We start from the raw sequence: 19,523 nt of genomic DNA on the forward strand, positions 1-19,523 counted from the left end.
TATTTTTTAACGTAATATTATGTGTAATCTATGTATCTTTTTAAAAAAAGAAAATTAATAAGAAATAAATAAAATGTTTTTTTTTTTAAGTTTATCCCCTAAGTGGGAACAAGGCAAGAATGTCTGCTCTCACCATTTTTATTTAACATAGTCCTGGAAGTTCTAGTCATTCAATAGGTCAAGAAAAAATCAATAAAAGGCATACAGATCAGAAACAAAGAAATAGAACTGTCCCTATTTACAGAGGACATAATTTATACATTGAAAAATCTAAGAATTTATGAGGAAAAAAAACAAGAAAAAAACCTCCTAGAACTAATAAATAAGTTCAACAAGGTCAAAGGCTACAAGATAAACATAGAAAACGTACAAAAATGAATCGTATTTCTATATACTAGAAATGAATGCATAGACTCTGAAATTTAAAATATTTAGTATAAGACCATTTAAAATCACATGATCACGATTGCCTAAGTAAATGTTCTTGTTCTTAAGAAATGCACGCGGAAGTATTGTGTTCCAAGGAGAATGATGTGTGCAACCTGCTTTCAAATGTCCAGAAAATGAAAGATAAGGATAGAGGGAGGGAAAGAAGGAAGGAAGGAGGGAAGGAAGGAAAAAAGAAAGAAACAGCAAAGGTGGCAAATGTTAAAATTGGTGGATCTGGGTTTCTGGGTGTCTAGGGTGGCAGTTTGTGGAGTTCTCTGTATAGGGTTTGTATTGTTTTTCCAACTCTTCTGTAAACTTGAAATTGTTTCAAAATAACAAGTTAAAAAATAAATCTAACAAAACATGTACAGGATTTGTATGCTAACATCTACATAATGGTGATGAAAAAAAGTCAAAGAAGTTTTAAACAAGTGGATTTAAAAACCCGTGGATTGCCAAACCCAACATAGTAAAGATGTCAACTTTTCCCAAATTGATGTGAAGGCTTAGCATAATTCCTATCAAAATTCCAGCAAGACTTTTTGTAGATGCAGAGAGACTATTCTAAAATTTATATGGGAAGGCAAAGGAACTAGAATAGCTAAAACAACTGTGAAAAAGAAAAATAAATTCAGAGAAATCAGTCCACCCAATTTCAAGATTTGTTCTATAGCTACAGTAATCACAACTGTGTGGTACTAGTAAAGGGACAGACAGAGAAGTCAACAGAACAGAGAACCCAGAAAAGACTCACACATCTTTGTTCAACTGATTCTGACAAAAATGCAAAGGCAATGTTATACAGGACAGATGGCCTTTTCAACAAATGGTCTGCAGCAATTGGACATCCCTAGCACACACATGGGTACACACACATACACACACACACACAAATGAGCCTTGATCTAATTATAAAAGTTAACTCAAAATGTATCGTGGGCCTAAATGTAAAATGTAAAACTATAAAGCATTCAGGACAAAAAAGGAGAAAATCTTCAGGATCTAGAGCTTGGCAAAGAATTCTTAGACTTGATACCAAATGCCCAATTCATAATGGAAAATGGATAAATTGAAATTCATCAAAATTAAATTAACATGGAATGGTATAGCCACTCTGGAAAGCAGTTTCACATTTTCTTATAAAACTAAACACCCAAAAGATGTTAAGAGGATTAAAAGACAAGTTACTGTTTGGGAGAAAATATTTACGAACTACATATGTGGCAAAGAACTAGTATTCAGAATATATACAGTAGCTTCCAAACTCAACAGTGAAAAACAAACAATGAATTAGAAAATGGGCAAAAAAAGAAACATTTCACCAAAGAAGATATACAGGTGGCAAATAAGCACATGAAAAGGTATTCAACATCATTAGCCATTAAAGAAAGGCAAATTAAAACCACAATGAGATATTGCTACACATCTATCAAAATGGCTAAAATTTAAAATAGTGATAACATAGAAGGCTGGCAAGGAATGAGAAACGGATCACTTAGGCCTTGCTGGTGGGAATATAAAATGGTACAGGCACTCTGGAAACAGTTTGGCAGTTTCTTATAAAAGAGAAATGAAGACATACATTCACACAAAAATCTGTACACAAATGTTTATAGCAGCTTTATTCATAATAGCCAAAACTGGGAACAACCCAGATGTCTTCAGTGAGTAAATGGTTAAATAAATTGTGGTACATTCATAGTATGGAATGCTACTCAGCACTGAAAAGGAACAAACCATTGACACTTGCAACAACCTGGATGAATTTCTAGAGAATTAAGCTGATGAAAAAAGCCAATCGCAAAAGGTTACATATTGTATGATTCCATTTGTATAACATTCTCAAAACGGCAACATTATACAGAGGGAACACAGATTAGCAGTTGCCAAGAGTTAAGAGGAGGTGGAGACCAGTGGGCAGTTAGTGTGGCTATTAAGGGCACCATTAAGGACCCTGGTAGTGATGGAAATGTTCTCTATCAATGTCAGTATCCTGGTTATGATATTGTCCTATAGTTTTGCACAATGTCACCACTGGGAAAAAAACTGGGTAGAGGATACATGGGATCTCTCTGTATTTCCTGCAAAAGCATGTGAATCTACAATTACTACTGCCTTAATTTCCCAGCTGCTTTGACAAAGACCACACAATAACTGGCCTAAACCATGGAAATTTACTGGCTCATGGTTTTCAGGCTAGAAGGCTTGCTTCCTCTGTGATTAGCGTTTGGTGCTGGCTTGCCGCAAACCTTGGCGTTCCTTCGCTTCCATCTCTGCCTTGTGTCCCAGGGAGTTGTCCTCTCCTTTCTCTTCTAGTTCCGTTGACTTTCTGCTTCTGGCTTCTCCTTGGGCCTTTTCTGTTTCTGGATTTCTTCTGCTTATAAAGGACTCCAGTAACACAATTAAGCCCCACTCATTCAGCTGGGACCACATCTTAACTAAAAATAACACCTTCAAGAGGTTTTACTTATAATGGGTTCATACCTACAGCAATGCAGGAGGACATAATTCAATACACCACGACCACAAAATGAAATGTTTTATTAAAAACAGTAACCAAGGATGCATCTGACTTTAGTAAAGGCAATGCAATAAAAATACTTCTATCATTTACAAAATGAGTGGTAACACTGGCCCAAACATTTCCCAGCAGCGACCTTTGACTTCTATCTCCTTACTTGCTTCATTTTAACACCCTATTTCAAAACTAAATTGGGAAAAGTAAGACAAATAAATCAGTGTTAAATGGCTTCTTCCATTTAACCTATACAGGTAAACCTTTGGCAGATTTGCATCTTCCTTTACCTAAAAAAAATTTTCTCTGCAAAGAGCTTATGGAAGCCACACTGATTGTGCCCTTTCAGAGGTAAAAGAGTAGGGTGGAACTCTACATTGTTGAGGAAGAAAAGATTAATAGTAATAATTATTTGCTGAGTGTTTGCTGAGAGCCAGGCACAGTTCCAACTGTTTTTACATCTCAACTCATTTAATCCTTTTAACATGTAGGCATTATTATTATTATTACTCCCATTTTACCATATGAGGAAAATGAAGCCCAGAGCACTTAAGTAAGAGAGCTAGTGCACAGCACAGCCAGGATTCCAATTTAGGCTTCGGGCTCCAGAGCGCCCCCTCAGGTCCACCACACTGCACTACCCCTAACCTCTGCAGAGTGCCCAATTGATGGCCACTGCACAATGGATATGAGAATCAAATCAGATGCTTAGATTTCTTGTATTTTAATTTCAATCTTTTACCAAATTCATTGTGAGATTTCACTTTGTGAAAGGAAATTCAGATCTGATCAGGATATGCTATGTCAACAAAAAAGCAAGAGTGCTGCCGTATTTGGCATTCTCAATAGAAATATGTGTGTTTTGTAAATAAAACTAAAAGGTTATTCCTGCTGGCAACTGCCATTCAGTTTCCATCCAGATGACAGTTAAAATACATCTGAGAGAATAAACTAGAGATAAGGTTAGTTATTGGAAATGGTAAGAGTTTTCACTATAGCAGAAATAGCCACACCATTATAATTATAATAATCAAGAATCAAAACACTGCTTCATTAATTTTTTTCCTTATGTTATGTTACCCCTTCAAGACTAATTATACCCCTTCCCATTGATTTTTAACAAGCACCCTGGATTATAATGCTACAGACTGATTAGAGAAAACTGCAGTATACAGATATATCGGAACTGCCTCCATTTAAAGAAAAAGCAAACAGTATGTTAAAAGCATTATATTGATGAATAAAAATTTTTTGACTAGAGAGTTCTCTGAACAAAAGAGGAAATGTCTCTATCAAAAAAAAACTCCATTATAAGGAAAAATAATTTATAATTTAATATTCAACAATTAATATTATGTATTATACTTCCTACTTGTATACTTCTTTCCAACAACTATGAATGCTACGTTAACCAGTCCTCAAGATAATCTGTGATACAGCTGATGACAAGGCTTGCCCAAGCTTACTGGATATTTGCCCCATTTTCTATTACAAGATATTGGCAAGCAAAAGTCATGCTGCCAAGATGTAAGGCAGATTGAAGGAACTGGGAATTCTGGAAATTCCAAGCATTGGTGGGGGAAGCCTAAATCAGGGCTTCTCCTTAAGGGACTCTTGACGGGCACCAGCAGAATTGGGACTGGGAGCATTTGGGAAAGCAGTAATTGCGAGCACTTGTATTAGGCTAAAATGCCATAATGTGGTATTTCCATAAGGTTTAACCTAATATATAACACTTGCTCTGTGTAAAGCTGCATTGTAAGGATCTCAAGTGCCCCAAACAAATTTATTTTAAGAATCCATTCCAAATTTACATCCTACAAAGTTATATATTTGCTTTAGAATAAAATGTTTTTTTCCAAAGAATCTTGAAAAAAATATAATGCTCTGCGAGGAGGATGTTGCCCACCCATCTTGCATGTAGATGCCCCCAGAGAGACCCAAGAGGACTCTGTTATGAGAACCACAGGCAATACCTCCAGAAAGAGGCTTTAGGAACAGATAGAAGGAAAAATAAGTGCCTAGCTGGAGGTCTGCTCTTCCCCCATTGTTCTCTGTAAAACCCTTCCCTCTAACAAGGCCTCAAACTATTTTTAGCATTTATTTTTTCCAGGAAGCAATGGTTCTCATAGCACTGTACAGAACAATTAACACCTAAGGAAAAAGTAATAATGCTAGGTTCTGACTTCACACATACAAAAAGACTACTTTCTATATATTGGAAGCACTCCAATTGTAATCTGATGTATACTGTTTAATCCAATTTAAAGCAGTAATTAAAAATTGCAGTCATCTAGTGCCTCAGATGTGACTCCAAGTTTTCCAAAGGCTTTACAACCAATCAAGAGACAAGAGAAAAGCTGCACTTAGCTTTTTTCTGCTGTATGTATGGAGATATTAAAAAAATAATTTTTAAAGACATGCTAAACTTCTATGCTACATCCTCCAGTTCTCTGAAATATCATTTGTAAAAGAAGATATCAGAAATAAAAGTTTCCTCATTAGGAACAGGTATGACCTTGTCAGGTTTTTTCCTTTCTTTTTTCCTCTACTTGCCCCATATCCTACCTCCATTGGCAGTTTGTGCTAATTCATTCTTCAATTTTTTTTTGGACTGGTTGACAAAAACGATTTTGGTTTTGATGAGACTAATGACCATATTCCCAAACAAACACAAAAGGCAGAGGGGTCCTTAGTCCAGAAATAATTTCCCCCAAGCCCTTAGAGAAACTGGCAATGCCATAATTTCAAAGTTTGAACAACTACTGGACTTTTGAATTTAGGGAACACCTAAATGCAAAAGGGAAAAACAAAAAACATTTAATTGAACAGTTAGCATTTTCTCCTTTGTCATCGGATCTAAAAGTTCATCCTGGCACCAACACAAAGAAATAATGATTCTATCAGCAGCCTAACAGATGGCAGGCACAAAATGGCTCTAACCTTCTCTGACAATGCTGGAGAATAGCTCCATGGAGTTTAATTTACAGGATGCGGCTGCTATTTTCTCTGTGCCACCTCTCGCACAGCATGCCTGTCCATAGCCGGGGGAGCTACCTCTGAAGGTAGAGAGAAGTGCAGTTACTCGTGTTATCCCTTCAAGACAACCAACCGTCTTGAGTTATTATGGGATCCTTTCTCTGCATGGGATTTTGTTCCAAAAATGCAACTCAAATTTTTGATCTTAACAAAGCAGGCTGAGCATGGCATATTTTTAGCACCTCTTTGCTTCTATTAGCATTTAAGTGACACTGGAGAACTTCTTTGTTCAAGAATGAATTATATTTTTCGGAAGGACAGGAAGCAAAACACTGGATAGGAGAAGCCTCATACCACTCACTCCCTCTTCCACCTAGCTTCTTAAGGTGTAACACTTACAGGAGAGCAAATATTAATTCTGAAGTTGGTAGGAGTCACTGCTTCAGGTATGCAAGAAATATACTCTATCTTAAAATTCCTCTAAGTTAACTTAATTTCTGAGTCCCCAACACACAGGATTGTCATTCTTAGGACTTTCCCTCGCCACCTGCCACAGTCTTTCCAGGGCTGTGTTAAGCTTCTGGGGTTTACAGGATGAGCCTGCAGTAGCTAGCTTGTCCTGCCCACGCCCACGGGCATCCAGGAAACACTACACTGACACTGCTGACCTGAAGTCAGGGATTTCTTCAGTCCAGCCTGTAAGACTTTCAAGCCTGAATGTCCTGTATCCTGCAATCCTTCTGCAAATAAAGCTGGGCCTTGGGAGAAGCTTTTACAAAAGATATGATGTGTCCCTAACTAATATTATCAACCATAACCACACATCTGCTGGTGAGGCCCTGGGACCACCAAGCTACATAGGTCTGTGCTGATCTCTCTTCTGTGCATCCTATGCTGACTTTCTGTATCCTTTAAATAAGAAAACATTTCACCCAAGAAATAACCATGTCTGTTCTTACGATGATCAGAACCCACAGCTGCCATCTATCTGTCAGTATAATGATGACACTACCATTAAGGTAACCCCCCGGGACCAAGTCAAAGGAGAAGACCACCCTGCCTTTCTCTTGCACATAGTAGGTACTCAAATAAATACTGGTTAAACCAAGGACTCTACTCATAAAGATTAGTTCATCACCCGGCTCTAGCAAGGGAGAGGCATTAACAGGGCTTGGACAAGCCTTTTTTGCAATAAAATGCATTTCAGAAAAAGAAGACAAATGAAAAGATAAAGGCAAGTCTTATGGAGACAAAGCAGAGAAAGCAGAGCTCAGCCTCAGAGGTCAACAAGCACCTACTGTTGCTTGTTTCTGTGCTATGCTTCATTTTTCTGCCCTCTACAGACTCTATCCCCTGCGCCAAATTAGCACATGGCTCACCAGGGTCAGTAAAAAAAGTGGCCTTCACTTACTTCTGGGATAAACCTCAGTGGCTTGCCTAATATCAGAAGATGCACACCTTTGTCTGCAGCAGCAGAAAAGGACAACAAGCATTACTGCAAACGATAAAGACAGACTGTGTTGTATTGTGATATCCCAAAGAAATTAGAATTCCTGTATAAACATTAGTTGTAATACTTTTATTTAATGATAATTGTCAGACTGAATATCATAGGTATACAACTAATTTATAGTTCCAAATCACAATAACACTGAATCAAAAACATTTGATCATGCACAAAAACATGAGAAATTTTCAGTTGAATTTTAATCCTTTCAAGTTTCACATTATAGAACCATACATGTAAAAAAAACATTAAAACAAATGCAGAGACAATGGTTTAATAGATTAAAGGAAATCATTTGTCACAATATTTCTCTTTCCGATCATGGGAAAGCAATTTGCAGTTGAGGATCAGAAAACAAGTTAGAGAAAGATATTCGAGACACTAAGATGATGTCATAAAGTCAAAGTTCCTTCATTTTATTCCTAGAAAAGCTTCTCAGAGCCTCAGTAAGATTCTGTTTAGTATGCAGTTACATGATGTCCCAACCCCTCTGAAAACTGGAGGAAGGTTCCAAAAAGCAGGCACAATGACGACAGAGAGAAATGAAAGATAACAGTGAGGGAAAAATAAACTATAAAAACCACCATGGGGCTCAAAGAGCAAAGCCACCGGGACCAGTGAGCATAGGCACTGTAACAAGCTCAGGAGGACCTGAAAGAACAAAAACCTATGATGACCCTGACAAGGTTTAATTAACTTTAGTAGATGATGCTTGCAAAAGCAGGAAAATAGATACTAAATTAAATAGTTTTATCTAAATGGTTGAAATAAAGCTAAAGAGACAGACTACTTAAAAAAAAATCTTGAGTTTTCTATTCACTATACCCCACAAGGCCAAATAAATGGTATATTATTACATATCCACCTTTATAAAATACACCAAGCATTTTATATAAAAAGAATACAGCACCTTTTTCATCCATGTACAATTAAAACCATAAAAAGTCCCTTCTGGGTAAAAGCACCTCAGTCATATAGGGGTAGCTTAAGTCAGTTTCTCTTCCCACAACCTCTCATTGTGTCCTGAGTGACCAACTAGACAAATCAGGGAGCCCAACTAATTGCAAAAATCTTCCTAAACATTAGGAGACACAGAGAAAAAACTCTTCCCCTAAATCAGGGTTTCTCAAATGTGGTCTATGGAACAGCACATTCAAATCTCTAGGAGAACGTGTTTAAAATGTAGATTCCTGAGCCCAGTATGAAATTTCAAGAATCAGAATCGCTAGGGGAGGGGCCCAGGAGTCTATATTTTAGCACCCCTCCCTATGGATTTCTTAGACACATCAAATCCTGAGAACCACTGCAGGAAATCATCATCCTGAAGTGAAGCCTCACCAACCTAAGTCAGAAGGAGCCTGTATCTGTAAACCAACCTTTGTTCCTAGTGTGGCCAATAAGACGGCAGTCCTGGTGAACATTTCTTACACTAGACTGTAGAAAATAAACTGAAGCATGGGCTTCTAAATGTTTGATCACAAGAAAGGATTACAACATAAAATAAAAGCAAATTCTAACAAGCCCTAATTAATTTCAAAAGAACATATTTCTAAACCACACATAGGAGTTTAAAGCAGTGGATGCCAGCAGGGAAAGAAAAAAACTGAGAAGAAAACATGTCTGGCACAAGTCCAGGGGATTACTTGAGAATGGAAAGGGAGGAAAACACATCTAAAAGCAGTCTGGGAAGAAAGGCAGAATGCAGCTTACCAGAAAAGAAAAAAGCACATCTATTAAAAATTGGCCAGGATGCCTAGGCTGGTCCTTACCAGTCCTAAAGCCGTGCTGAGTGCTACTGGCTGGCAAACCAGTTCAACCAGCACAATGTTTTAAATTACTGAATTGGTTCCTAACCCAAAAATCAGGATTTTTTAAAAAAATTCAGTCTTTTCTTTTAAAAGTGAAAACCAGAAGAACTTAAAAAACCAGCCACATGATAACACAGTGCTGAAGCTGAGCAGCAGCTGTCCAACTTGAACCAGGTGTGAGCTCCCGGGTTCTCTGCAGTGGCCACCTGCCTGCTTCATGCATCACACCACCTCCCAAATCCCTGCAGACATCTGCAACCCCCACCCGGGCTTACAGGAATTAAGGCAGAAATGCAGCCTCTCTGTGCTTCCTGCTTTCTACTTCTAATAAAAATTTCTATTACAAAGATCCTTTTGTACCTCAGAGTTTACCAAGAAAGAAATTAGACAATTTCTCAAATTAACCTAGAAACCATTGCAATAGTCTCACCCTTACCTGCACACTGGAATCACCTGAGTTACTTTAAAAAAATGCCTGGGTCCCACCCCCAGAGATTGTGATTTATTGGTTTGGGGTGCAGTCTGGGAATCAGGATTGCATAAAACTCCCCAGGTGATCCTAAAGTACAGTCAAGGTTGAGAATTCCTGCCTTAGAGGAAGCAAGTTGTTGAGAATAAAGAGTTAAGTTTATTCCAATGTCAAACTCAAAAGATGAATTTCTTACTTCTCCAAATATGAATTTCTTGCCTCTCACTGTGTGATAATTCATATCACCTCTTACTTTTGAGAATGGGCTATTATTCCCAAAGCCTCCCAACTGCCATTTACAAACTGGAAAAGAAGGTCAAAGTGCATTCTGGTTTCTTCCATTCATTTCCCCCCCACCATCACAATTGAAGAATGAAACAGTAAGGAAATGAAAGGAAATTATCCTAAGCAACAAAACTCAGGCAGCACAAATAGCTCAAGCACAATAAGAGGCTTGCAGTGGCAGGCTTATATGAAAAAGTACAATTGCTTTGAAATTCATCAATGCACTAAGTGGGAAAATTTTCAAATATTAAAAAAGGACAATTTTCCCGACTTCCCAGTAATAGTCCAATTTTTATCTTAAGAAGATGAATTCCACATTATTGCCTCTCTTTAAGCTTTCTGTTAGGCAGTGTGCATTTATATTTTGGCTTCCAATCATAGGAAAAGCAAACTACTGTCATCTAATTTCCAAACAGTAATATTACTTTACGTTACATTTGAAAAGTACATTTCCAAAATGATTTCACATAATAATGGCTTCTATTTACTGAACTTCTAGTATGCACCAGGCAGTATGCTAAGCACATTATATACATGATCTCAAATCGGTCCAACAACCTCAACAAGCTGGTTCTATCACCCCAATTTACAATTTTTAAAAAATGAGCTTCAGAGAGATTTCAAATTATGTACACAATGACTGAGCTAGGAAGTGGCAGCACTTGGATTCAAACCCAGGTCTGGCTAACTCCTTAATCTTGTGCTCTTTGCACTTAATTACCTTGTTTTAGCCTCATAATCCACAGGCAAAAAGTTGTTATCCCTATTTGCCCAATGAAAAACAATGGTTAATGATTTCCTCCACATCACAGAACAAGTTAGTAGCAGGCAAGATTAGAACCTGCCCTCCCAGTCTTGCCCTCCCAGTCTTCATACCATGCTCTCTCAGAGGTCCAAATCATAGTTGACATGTTACATTATAAAAGCTATACTGAAGAGCAGTTATATGATACTTATGAAGAGAAAATTCTTCTGATTTCTGAGACTCTTAAACATGCCTATAAATATGGCTTAGCTTCAACACAGGTCTGGTACATGACTGCTCAAGGCCACCTGTGAATCAGGTATTGGGTTCATTCTTTTATTTGTCCCAAAATCCTCTCATGAATCCTATGAACAATTATGCTGACAAGATAAGGGCACAAGCATTACATTTCAGGCCTCTGGAACAACTTTGGAGATCAGCAGGGCATCCTGAGGAAGAATGGACATCATCTTATTTTTCCTTTATAAAACTGTGAAGAGATTGTGCCATAAAAATCCAGCTGAAGGGCTCGTCTCCATGAGTCCCACTACTTGAAGCAGGCTGTCCGGAAAGCAGCATCATTTTTCATCCTTATAGGAAGGTCTCCTTTTCTTCAAGTGCTGACACTGCATCCTCAAACCTGTATTCCAGAATCCATGTCTACGATGTGTGGTGGCCAAGCAGCTATTCTGAAGAAGAAGTAGACATAGACACAGCTCCCCTACAAGACAAAGCAAACAGGCTTTATCACCTAATAAACATGTCTCATCAATCAATATTTGCTTGCCCTCTTTTCAGAAACAACTCTTAAGAATCACTTGAATTTTATCACTATGGATGACTCTCGAAAAAATTGCATTTCTGCCTCCTAATGGTCTTCAAACAAAACAAGCACCTCATTTATTAAGTCCAACTACCCAGAGAAGACAGTTCAGAGAGGAGTTAACATAGCCAAACTTAGAGTCTTCATTCTGATGCAATAGGACTCTGATATGTTATCAAACCTTACCAAGCCTGGCTCCCAACTGACAGGGATAAGAACAAACAGATGTCAGGGCTATTTATTATATTCAAAAATAACAGGAAATCAAAGATCTACCAAATGGATGTGCCAGCAGCAATGCCACAGCATACTGGTGAGTGAGTTTTATACGCCTCCATTTTGGCTTATGACAAAATGACCTTCTATGTTTGCTAATGTTCAAATGCCCACTTGGAAGAATCTCTCGTGCTAAGTGTCATATATACAATGTGGCTGCATTCTATGTGAACTTAAATTATACAAATTTGAAATGTAATATGATATTAAACAACTAAATAATGTCTCCTTATGATGTACATTTGTGCAGATCCCACAAAATGTTTTAAAAACGTAAGAATTGTAAAATATTCCCAAGCTAGCAAATTGAATAAATTATAAATAACACCTATCCCACCGCGACATCACAGCGCCACTTTATCTGACAAAGTGCCCATATTTCTGATGTCAGTGCAGTGTGAACTACTCCACTGTGCACAGGCATTGGAACTTTATGGCAATTTTAGTCACAATTGTTGCTGGTATTTTAACTTTCATTGTTATCATTTAAAACTTTTTTATGCCATAAAATATCATCCAAGCCTTCAAAGCCTTCATGAAGTGGCAATATTGAGCTAATGCTCTAGATGTAGACTGCAGGCAACAGTTTTCTAACCCCCGCTCTATAGTATAGATAATATTGTAAACGTAGTTGAAATCAGTCATTTCCACAACTTCACTAGCAAGACTTTAAATCCAAATGATTTAAAACATAACAGGTTGGAGCAAGTCTCAACTCTCATCTCCTTTGTTTTCAGCTGTTTTGCTCCAGTGTGGAGCCTGTCAAGATTAAAGCAAGCAGGGAGCAGATGTGGCTCTAGCAGTTGAGTGCCTGCTTCCCACATGGGAGGTTCCAGGTTCAGTCAGTCGCCAGTGCCTCCTAAAAAAAAACAACAAAAAACAAGCAACAAGCAAAACAAATGAAAAAAAAAACAACTCCGGGGAGCTGATGTGGCTCAGCAGTTGAGTGCCAGCTTCCCATATACAAGGTCCCAGGTTCAATCCCTGTCCCCTAGTACCTTCCAAAAAAAAAAAAAAAAAAAGATTAAAGCAAGCACAGAAGGCTGAGATGCTAAAATTATGGAAAACCCAGACAAAGAAAACCATTCCTCTGGTAAATCTAAATTTAACCAAATACATGAGAGACAACGACAGCTACTAGCTTTTTCTCAGTGCCCTAGCACTTTTAGTCCAGTGAAGTGACCTCATTTAATGCAGAAGTTCTCAATGTGCGGTCCCAGGACCCAAAACATCCGATCAACTAGGAACTTCTTAAAATGGCAAATCCTTGGCCTCTCCTTAGACCTACAGAACCAGACCCTCTAGGGTGGGGCTCTATCTATGCTTAACAAGCCCTCCAGGTGATTTTGGTGTTCACTGAAGTTTGCAAACCACCGATTTAACTGTGAAAATCACTAGGTACTAGGTACATACCTTTCCAACGTAAGTGATGTCCCCTCATTCTCACATTAACTCGGAGCTGACTTCAGAGCCCACCCCAATGTAAGATGGGATCTGTGCCCAAGTGCAGGAGCACAAGGGGCCTAGTGAGCCTCACAAAAATGCCAGCCTGTGGAAACAGAGACCTGTCGCCAAGGTTTTCTAGACAACTTTTCAAAGAACAGAGTGGATGGTAGGAGCAAATCATCTTTAGATTCAATTCCAACAAATGTTTCTGGGCACCTGCCATGTGCCATGCCTGCACTGCATTTCTTAGCCTTTCCAGTGATAACTAAATCTATTAATATGTCTTAGGTTCATAGAGGCTTAAAATCAATCAGAATGGAGTCAACAGGCAAACAAGCAGGAACATTTTACAATTCTCCAACTGATATCTATTCACAAGCCTGGCCAGCATCCTTGGAATGCCAAAGTACTTGTATATAAATATTCCTTTTGCTTCCTCTTTGGTTAATGGTACCCAAACTTTATCATCCAACATAATTATTGTACCACAAACCATGTGTACTATACTTTCAAGCCAAGGTAAGGAAATGTGAGGTAATTCTTACTCACGCAAGGCAATGTATGCTCCTACTCAAAGGTTGTAACTTCTGTTGTATAATTTGACTGGCCTTTGTCCCTCCTGTAGGGCATCCTGGGAGATACCCTCTAATCTTTGATATTCACAATGGAAGCCCAGGCTACATCTGATAGTTTATGCGAAAAAGAGGACTCAGAGTGGGAGAATGGGGCCATGACCTGAGTCCTCTTAGCCAGCAGATGGTGGTAGGGAGCTGGTCATGCCAGAAGACCAGCCATGTTGCTAGAGGGTTGGCGCTTTGAGGCCCCAACCCCACTTTTGGGATGGGGAGGCACAGCCAGCGCTTGAGATCAATCCTGGGGGCAGTGATTCAATCAGTCATGACTACGTAATGAAACAAAAAAAAAAACTCAGGACACTGAAGCTCTGGCAAGCCTCCCTGGTTGGTAGCATACATCCATGTGTCAAGAGGGTGGTGCCTCCTGATCGCAAGGGGAGAAGGCACTGGAGCACTGAGTTTGGGGACCCTTCCAGACCTCGCCCTGTGCATCTCTTCTTTGGCTCCTTCTTACTTGTATTATTTTTGCTATAATAAAACTAATCATTTAAGTACAGCACTTTCTTGAGTTCTGTGAGTCACTCTAGAAAATTATCGAATTTGAGGCGGAAGCAGGAAACCCCTGAATTTGTAGCCAGTTGGTCAGAAATTAGGGTGGCCCTGACTGACCTTGTGGAGGACTTGCCCTTAACCTGTGAAGTCTGTGCTAACTCCAGGAAGTTAAGAGTCAGAATTGCCTTGCACCTCCTCTCAGATGTTAAAAACCTAAGTTCAATAAGTTTGGTAAGTTGCAAATCCATTATACACAATTATTTTGGGCTTTGATTGTCTCTTAATTTTGTCCTTCCCTCTCCAATATGAAGACCATTCCCCTTCATGCAGACAATAAAATTTCAGGGGGAACAAAAGTTGAGTAATTCTGTGATTCCCGTGCTTCTGCTAACGCTACACCATTTGCCTGTGCTCCAAAACAAGTGTTGTCCTTCTTCCGTCCTGTGTCCATGGCAGACATTGCTAGCGAATCAAACACTCTTACCTAGAGCCTAGAAATTATTCTCAAGGCCTCCGATTCCTTCTCAATAGCAATTCAGGCAGCCATCCCCAATCAGCAGGAATACACAAAACTGATCAAATATAATTGTTTCACTGGCCAATCAACATGCTCCTTTCGTGTTTTCCTTCCTACTCCAATTACAGTTTTAAACCTCTTTTTTCATTGTTCTCAGAACAATAAAATTAAGCTTTAGTTAATCCTGCGCTGCAGTCTTTATGGAGCTATGCCACCTTGAGGATTTGCAATCATGGTGGATTGTACCGAACAGTCTGCACAATTTGAATGAAGCTGTAACCCAGCATGTAGTGCAAAACTGCTTTGAAAATCAAAGACTCAAGTATATGAAAGTGCTGCACAGATAACGAAACACCTGTGAAACAGTATTCTGTGCCTGTAAGTGGAAGATGTACAGCATGAATGGCCCAGGGAGGAAGATGCCTAATGTCAGGCACATAAGCACAAAAACATGGCTTGAGTACATAATTCTGATTTTGCTTTTGGTACTCACTGATGATTCTTTATTCAGCTAAGGGGGCACCACACTGTTCTTTTAGCAGCATCTCCATTATTCTAATTCCCTACAGAGAGAGGAAAGAAAAATCAAAATGCCATATTTCACAGACAAGCACTTTTATATGTATCACAACCCTTTCCCTTCAAGGAATTCAAGTCATGACCATATATTCATTTCAGAAAAGTAGCCTGATGGTCATACTTTTTGTGTTCATAACATTTTACTCAGCAATTTCACATACATAACCTCCACATGTGCACAGAACTACTCAGGGCGGCAGGCAGACTCGTATTTAGGATTTCCATGTTAAACATAAGAATACAGCCTAAGAGAATTTGTAATTTCTTAAGGTGGCTGAGCTACTACGTGCATTGCCAGAACTAGAAGAATAGTGTTAATAGTGTATATTGAGCACTTACAAATGTGCTAGGTTCTATGCTAAAGTTTTTTATGTACATCATCTTGTATAGCGGATGCTGTAATGTGCCGCCGAGATCCCCTTCAGTAACTCAGGAGTGAATAAGACACTCCCTTCCCCTAATCGTCAGGAAGGAAGACTGTGCTGGCTCACAGAGTCGAAGGGAGCTGCCTGACCTGGGGACAGGTCCCCTCTCCAGGGTTGGCCCACATCCAATGACTGGTGGTTACAGGGGCTGAAAGGCCTAGCCCCCTTCCCTCAATTTGGGACAATCCTGAAGGGCACCCCATTTCCAGAGTTCCCCATGGGATCAAATGACGCCTTTATTGCAACTGAATCACAATCCGACTTCCCCTTCTGCCTAATCATGCTTCCCTCACTCCCTCACAAGAGTAGTCCCTGAGAGCTCTTTCGAATAAATCTCCGCACACAAATCTCCATCTCTGTGTCTATGTCCCAGGCAAGCCCACCTAAGACATCTTGTTGAAAACACACAAAACCACTGAACAAGTATTATTCTTGCCTCCATTTTACTGAGGAGGAAACAGAAGCTCAATAAGGTTAAGTATTTTGCTCAAGGTTACACAGCTAGTCAATAAAAGTGTCAGGAAAAGAACCCAGGCTTTCTGGCTCCAGAGGCGACTCCCTAACCTTCTTCTGATGCTCATTCTACCACTGTACACACCTAAACCTGATTATCCAGCCACCTTGTCGCATACAATTCTATCCTGGAGGAAGGAAGAAAGCATATTTGGCCTCTGTCCTCCTTCAAGGACAAGCTCTGCACACCAGAGTTTAAACCTTTAGATGGAAAGACAAGATTATTATGTAATTATGAACTAGGGTCTAAAGGAAGTCAAAGCCTGATCCCAGGAAAACAGACCAGCTGTATTCAGAGCCTAAAAGCAAGGCTGAGTAGTAAGAATGATCAAAGCTAACTTAAAATACTCGTCCCCAGGCTCCTCCTAGGACGATTCTGATATAGTAAGACCGAAGCCTTTAAAATAGGTCCTAAGTTCTGTACTATAAACAAGCACAAGGTGATTCTCTTAGGATGAGGCAAGGTTGGGAAATGAGTGGACCAAGAGAGAAAAGAAGGAACTTTCTACTTTGGGTTTGTTCTGAGCCAGGGGATGGGGATGGGAATAATCAAAGGAATCTCCAAAAATGCAATAAACTATATTTAAAACCATAGTATACTGAATATGATTTAAAATCTCTTTGCGGACTCAGAAGGACCTTCAGATACTGCCTGGCCGTCAACACAAACACTGCCACTGTCTTGGAAAGAAGAAATACTAATCAAAAGATTCTGACAGAATGCCAAGGAACACTGAGTAGTGTATTTAGGTGAACCAAAGCAGCAAACGGTTGGACCAAGAGCATTATGAGTCAAGAGACCTGGGTTCAAGTTCCAGCTCTGCCAATTTTTATCCTGGGTGCCTTAGGCTAGCCACTTTTACAAAGAAGTAAACTTAGGCCAGAAAGGTGAGGCATAATGGATTAGTGCTTTCTACACCCAAATGCATGCCAAAATTACTAAGGGAACCCACAAAAGGTAAACAAAGCTTGTGAAGAATTACCCAGACCTACTTGATTTGAATTTCCAGAGCTGGGGTCCAGGAATCTGGACATTTCCTTCATGTGATTCTGAAGCACAAATCGTTCATTTATGAGAGTTTGTAAACAGCAGCTCTACCTCACCTCCAAGATCCCTTCTAGTTCTCCCAATCTGGGACTTGATGAAATAGGTTCTCCCCAACTGTTTCTGAAGATACAGTATACACTGTATTCAGAGTTACTCTCCTTTTAAAGAAATGAGCATGTGGGGGGTTGCGGGGAGTATGAAACAACCATTGGAATGAAATTTAACCCTGTTTTTAACAGAAGACCTAGAGAGTGCTTATTTCTACTCTCATTCATTATGGTGGCCTGGAACTGTATGTACCCCATAAAATAATGTTCCTAAAGCTAATCCATTCCTGTGGGTATAAACCTATTGTAAGTAGGGCCTTTTGAGTTAAGGTTAAGTTAAGGTGGGGCCAGGGTGGATCTTAATCCTCTTACTGGAGTCCTTTATAAATGGAATGACTACAGAGAAAGAGAAAGCCATGCAAGCAAGAAGTTGAAAGCAATAAAACCTGGAAGAGAGGGAAAGACGAGCAGATGCTGCCATGTGACAGAGCAGTCCAGAATCCCCAGCAGCCAGTCCTTAGGAAGAGAGCACTGCCTTGATGATGCTTCGATTTGGACATTTCCACAGCTTCAAAACTCTAAGTTTATATGCTAACAAATCCCATAGTTAAAGCCAACATATTTTTTGGTATCTGCTTTCGGCAGCTTAGCAAACAAACAGATTTTGGTAACAAGAATGAGATACTGCTATTGCCAAATATAAAAAAAAAAAAAAAAAAAAAATCTTTGCAATTGGGTAATAATTAGAGGCAGGAAGAGTTATGAGGTATTTTATAGAAAAGGCCTAGATTGCTTTGAAGAAACTGTTGGCAGAAATATGGACACTAAAGGTATTTCTGATGAGGCCTTAGACAGAAATTACGAATGCATTATTGGAAACTGGAGGAAAAGGTGATCCTTGTTTTAAAGTCACAGAGAATTTGGCAAAATTGAGTCCTGGTGTTGAATGGAAGGCAAAACTTAAACGTGACGAGCTTTGATATTTAGCTGAGATTTCCAAACTAAATGTGGAAAGTACTGCCTGGTTTCTCATTGCAGCTTTCATTAAAATGCAAGAGGACAGGGATAAGCTGAGAACTGGACTCCTGGGCAAAAGAAACCAGAAATTGATGGTCTGGAAAATTCTGAGCCTCCAGAAAATGAGCTCCCAAAGAATAATGTTCCATGTGAGGGTTTAACTGAACCAGTCAACCACTTCCGTGCAAGTCAGGATTGGAAATGCAATTAACCAGAAAGGTCTTGTAGAAAGTTGTATTGTCTGGTGGTTTGAACCCCTGTGTACTATATGCAAAACTGACACGTTTTTTCATGAAATATGAATGACTGGAACCACTGCCAGCCTGGACTAATAGGAACAGAAAAGGGAGACTAAAGGAAAATGTCTTCAAAGGCAATATCATGGAAGCTGAGGAAAGAGCAGACCCACCTATCTGTGGGAAGGGTGAGCATGCCCCAGAGTTTGGAGAGGGTGGACCTTGCACGTCATTGTTCAGGAAGAGTGTTGCCACCCCAGTGTTCTCAAATGCCTAGGGGAGTACAGAGAGTCTGGCCACCCCCACAATGCTTCATGAGGGTGGAGCCTGGAATCCAGCTACCATCCTAGTGCATGAAAGGGTTGGAGCCAAGAGGCTGGCTGTCACCCCAATGCTTGAAGAGTGGGGCTGCCACTCCTCAAGCCCAGAGAACAAGACATTGTTCTACAGATGATTCTCAGACCTTGAAATCTAATGAAGTATGTCCTGCATAGTTTCAGAATTGTTTGGCACCTTGCCCTGTTTTCTTTCCAATTTCTTCCTATGAGAATGGGAATGTTTGTCCTATAACAATCCCTCCATTGTACACTGGAAGCAGGCAACTGGTTCTCTAGGTTTTACAGGTCTACAAACTGAGTGGAATTTTGTCCCAGGAGAGATCACACTTGTACCTGATTTTGATGAGACTTTGTACTTAGCATGTTACTGAAAAGGCTTAAGGCTTTTGGGATA

At 39.5% G+C, this 19,523-nt stretch overlaps 1 protein-coding gene across 2 annotated transcripts in view; it reads right to left on the bottom strand.

Moving 5' to 3' along the window:
• Window positions 1–7,487: 7,487 nt before the first annotated feature.
• PRELID2 (PRELI domain containing 2) overlaps window positions 7,488–19,523 on the bottom strand; it is a 78,260-nt gene continuing 66,224 nt past the window's right edge. Inside the window, exons 6-7 of one of the 2 annotated variants that reach the window (XM_004476568.5) lie at window positions 15,420–15,489; window positions 7,488–11,458 (exon numbers count right to left, since the gene is read on the bottom strand). In XM_004476568.5, coding sequence (XP_004476625.1) covers window positions 15,430–15,489 — 60 coding nt within the window. In that variant the 3' untranslated portion in view covers window positions 7,488–11,458; window positions 15,420–15,429. The remainder of the gene's footprint in view (window positions 11,459–15,419; window positions 15,490–19,523) is intronic. The other variant, XM_058280245.2, reaches the window with a different exon arrangement.

The sequence above is a fragment of the Dasypus novemcinctus genome, chromosome 2, assembly GCF_030445035.2.
Source record: "Dasypus novemcinctus isolate mDasNov1 chromosome 2, mDasNov1.1.hap2, whole genome shotgun sequence".
In the NCBI taxonomy this organism is placed as follows: Eukaryota; Metazoa; Chordata; class Mammalia; order Cingulata; family Dasypodidae; genus Dasypus; species Dasypus novemcinctus.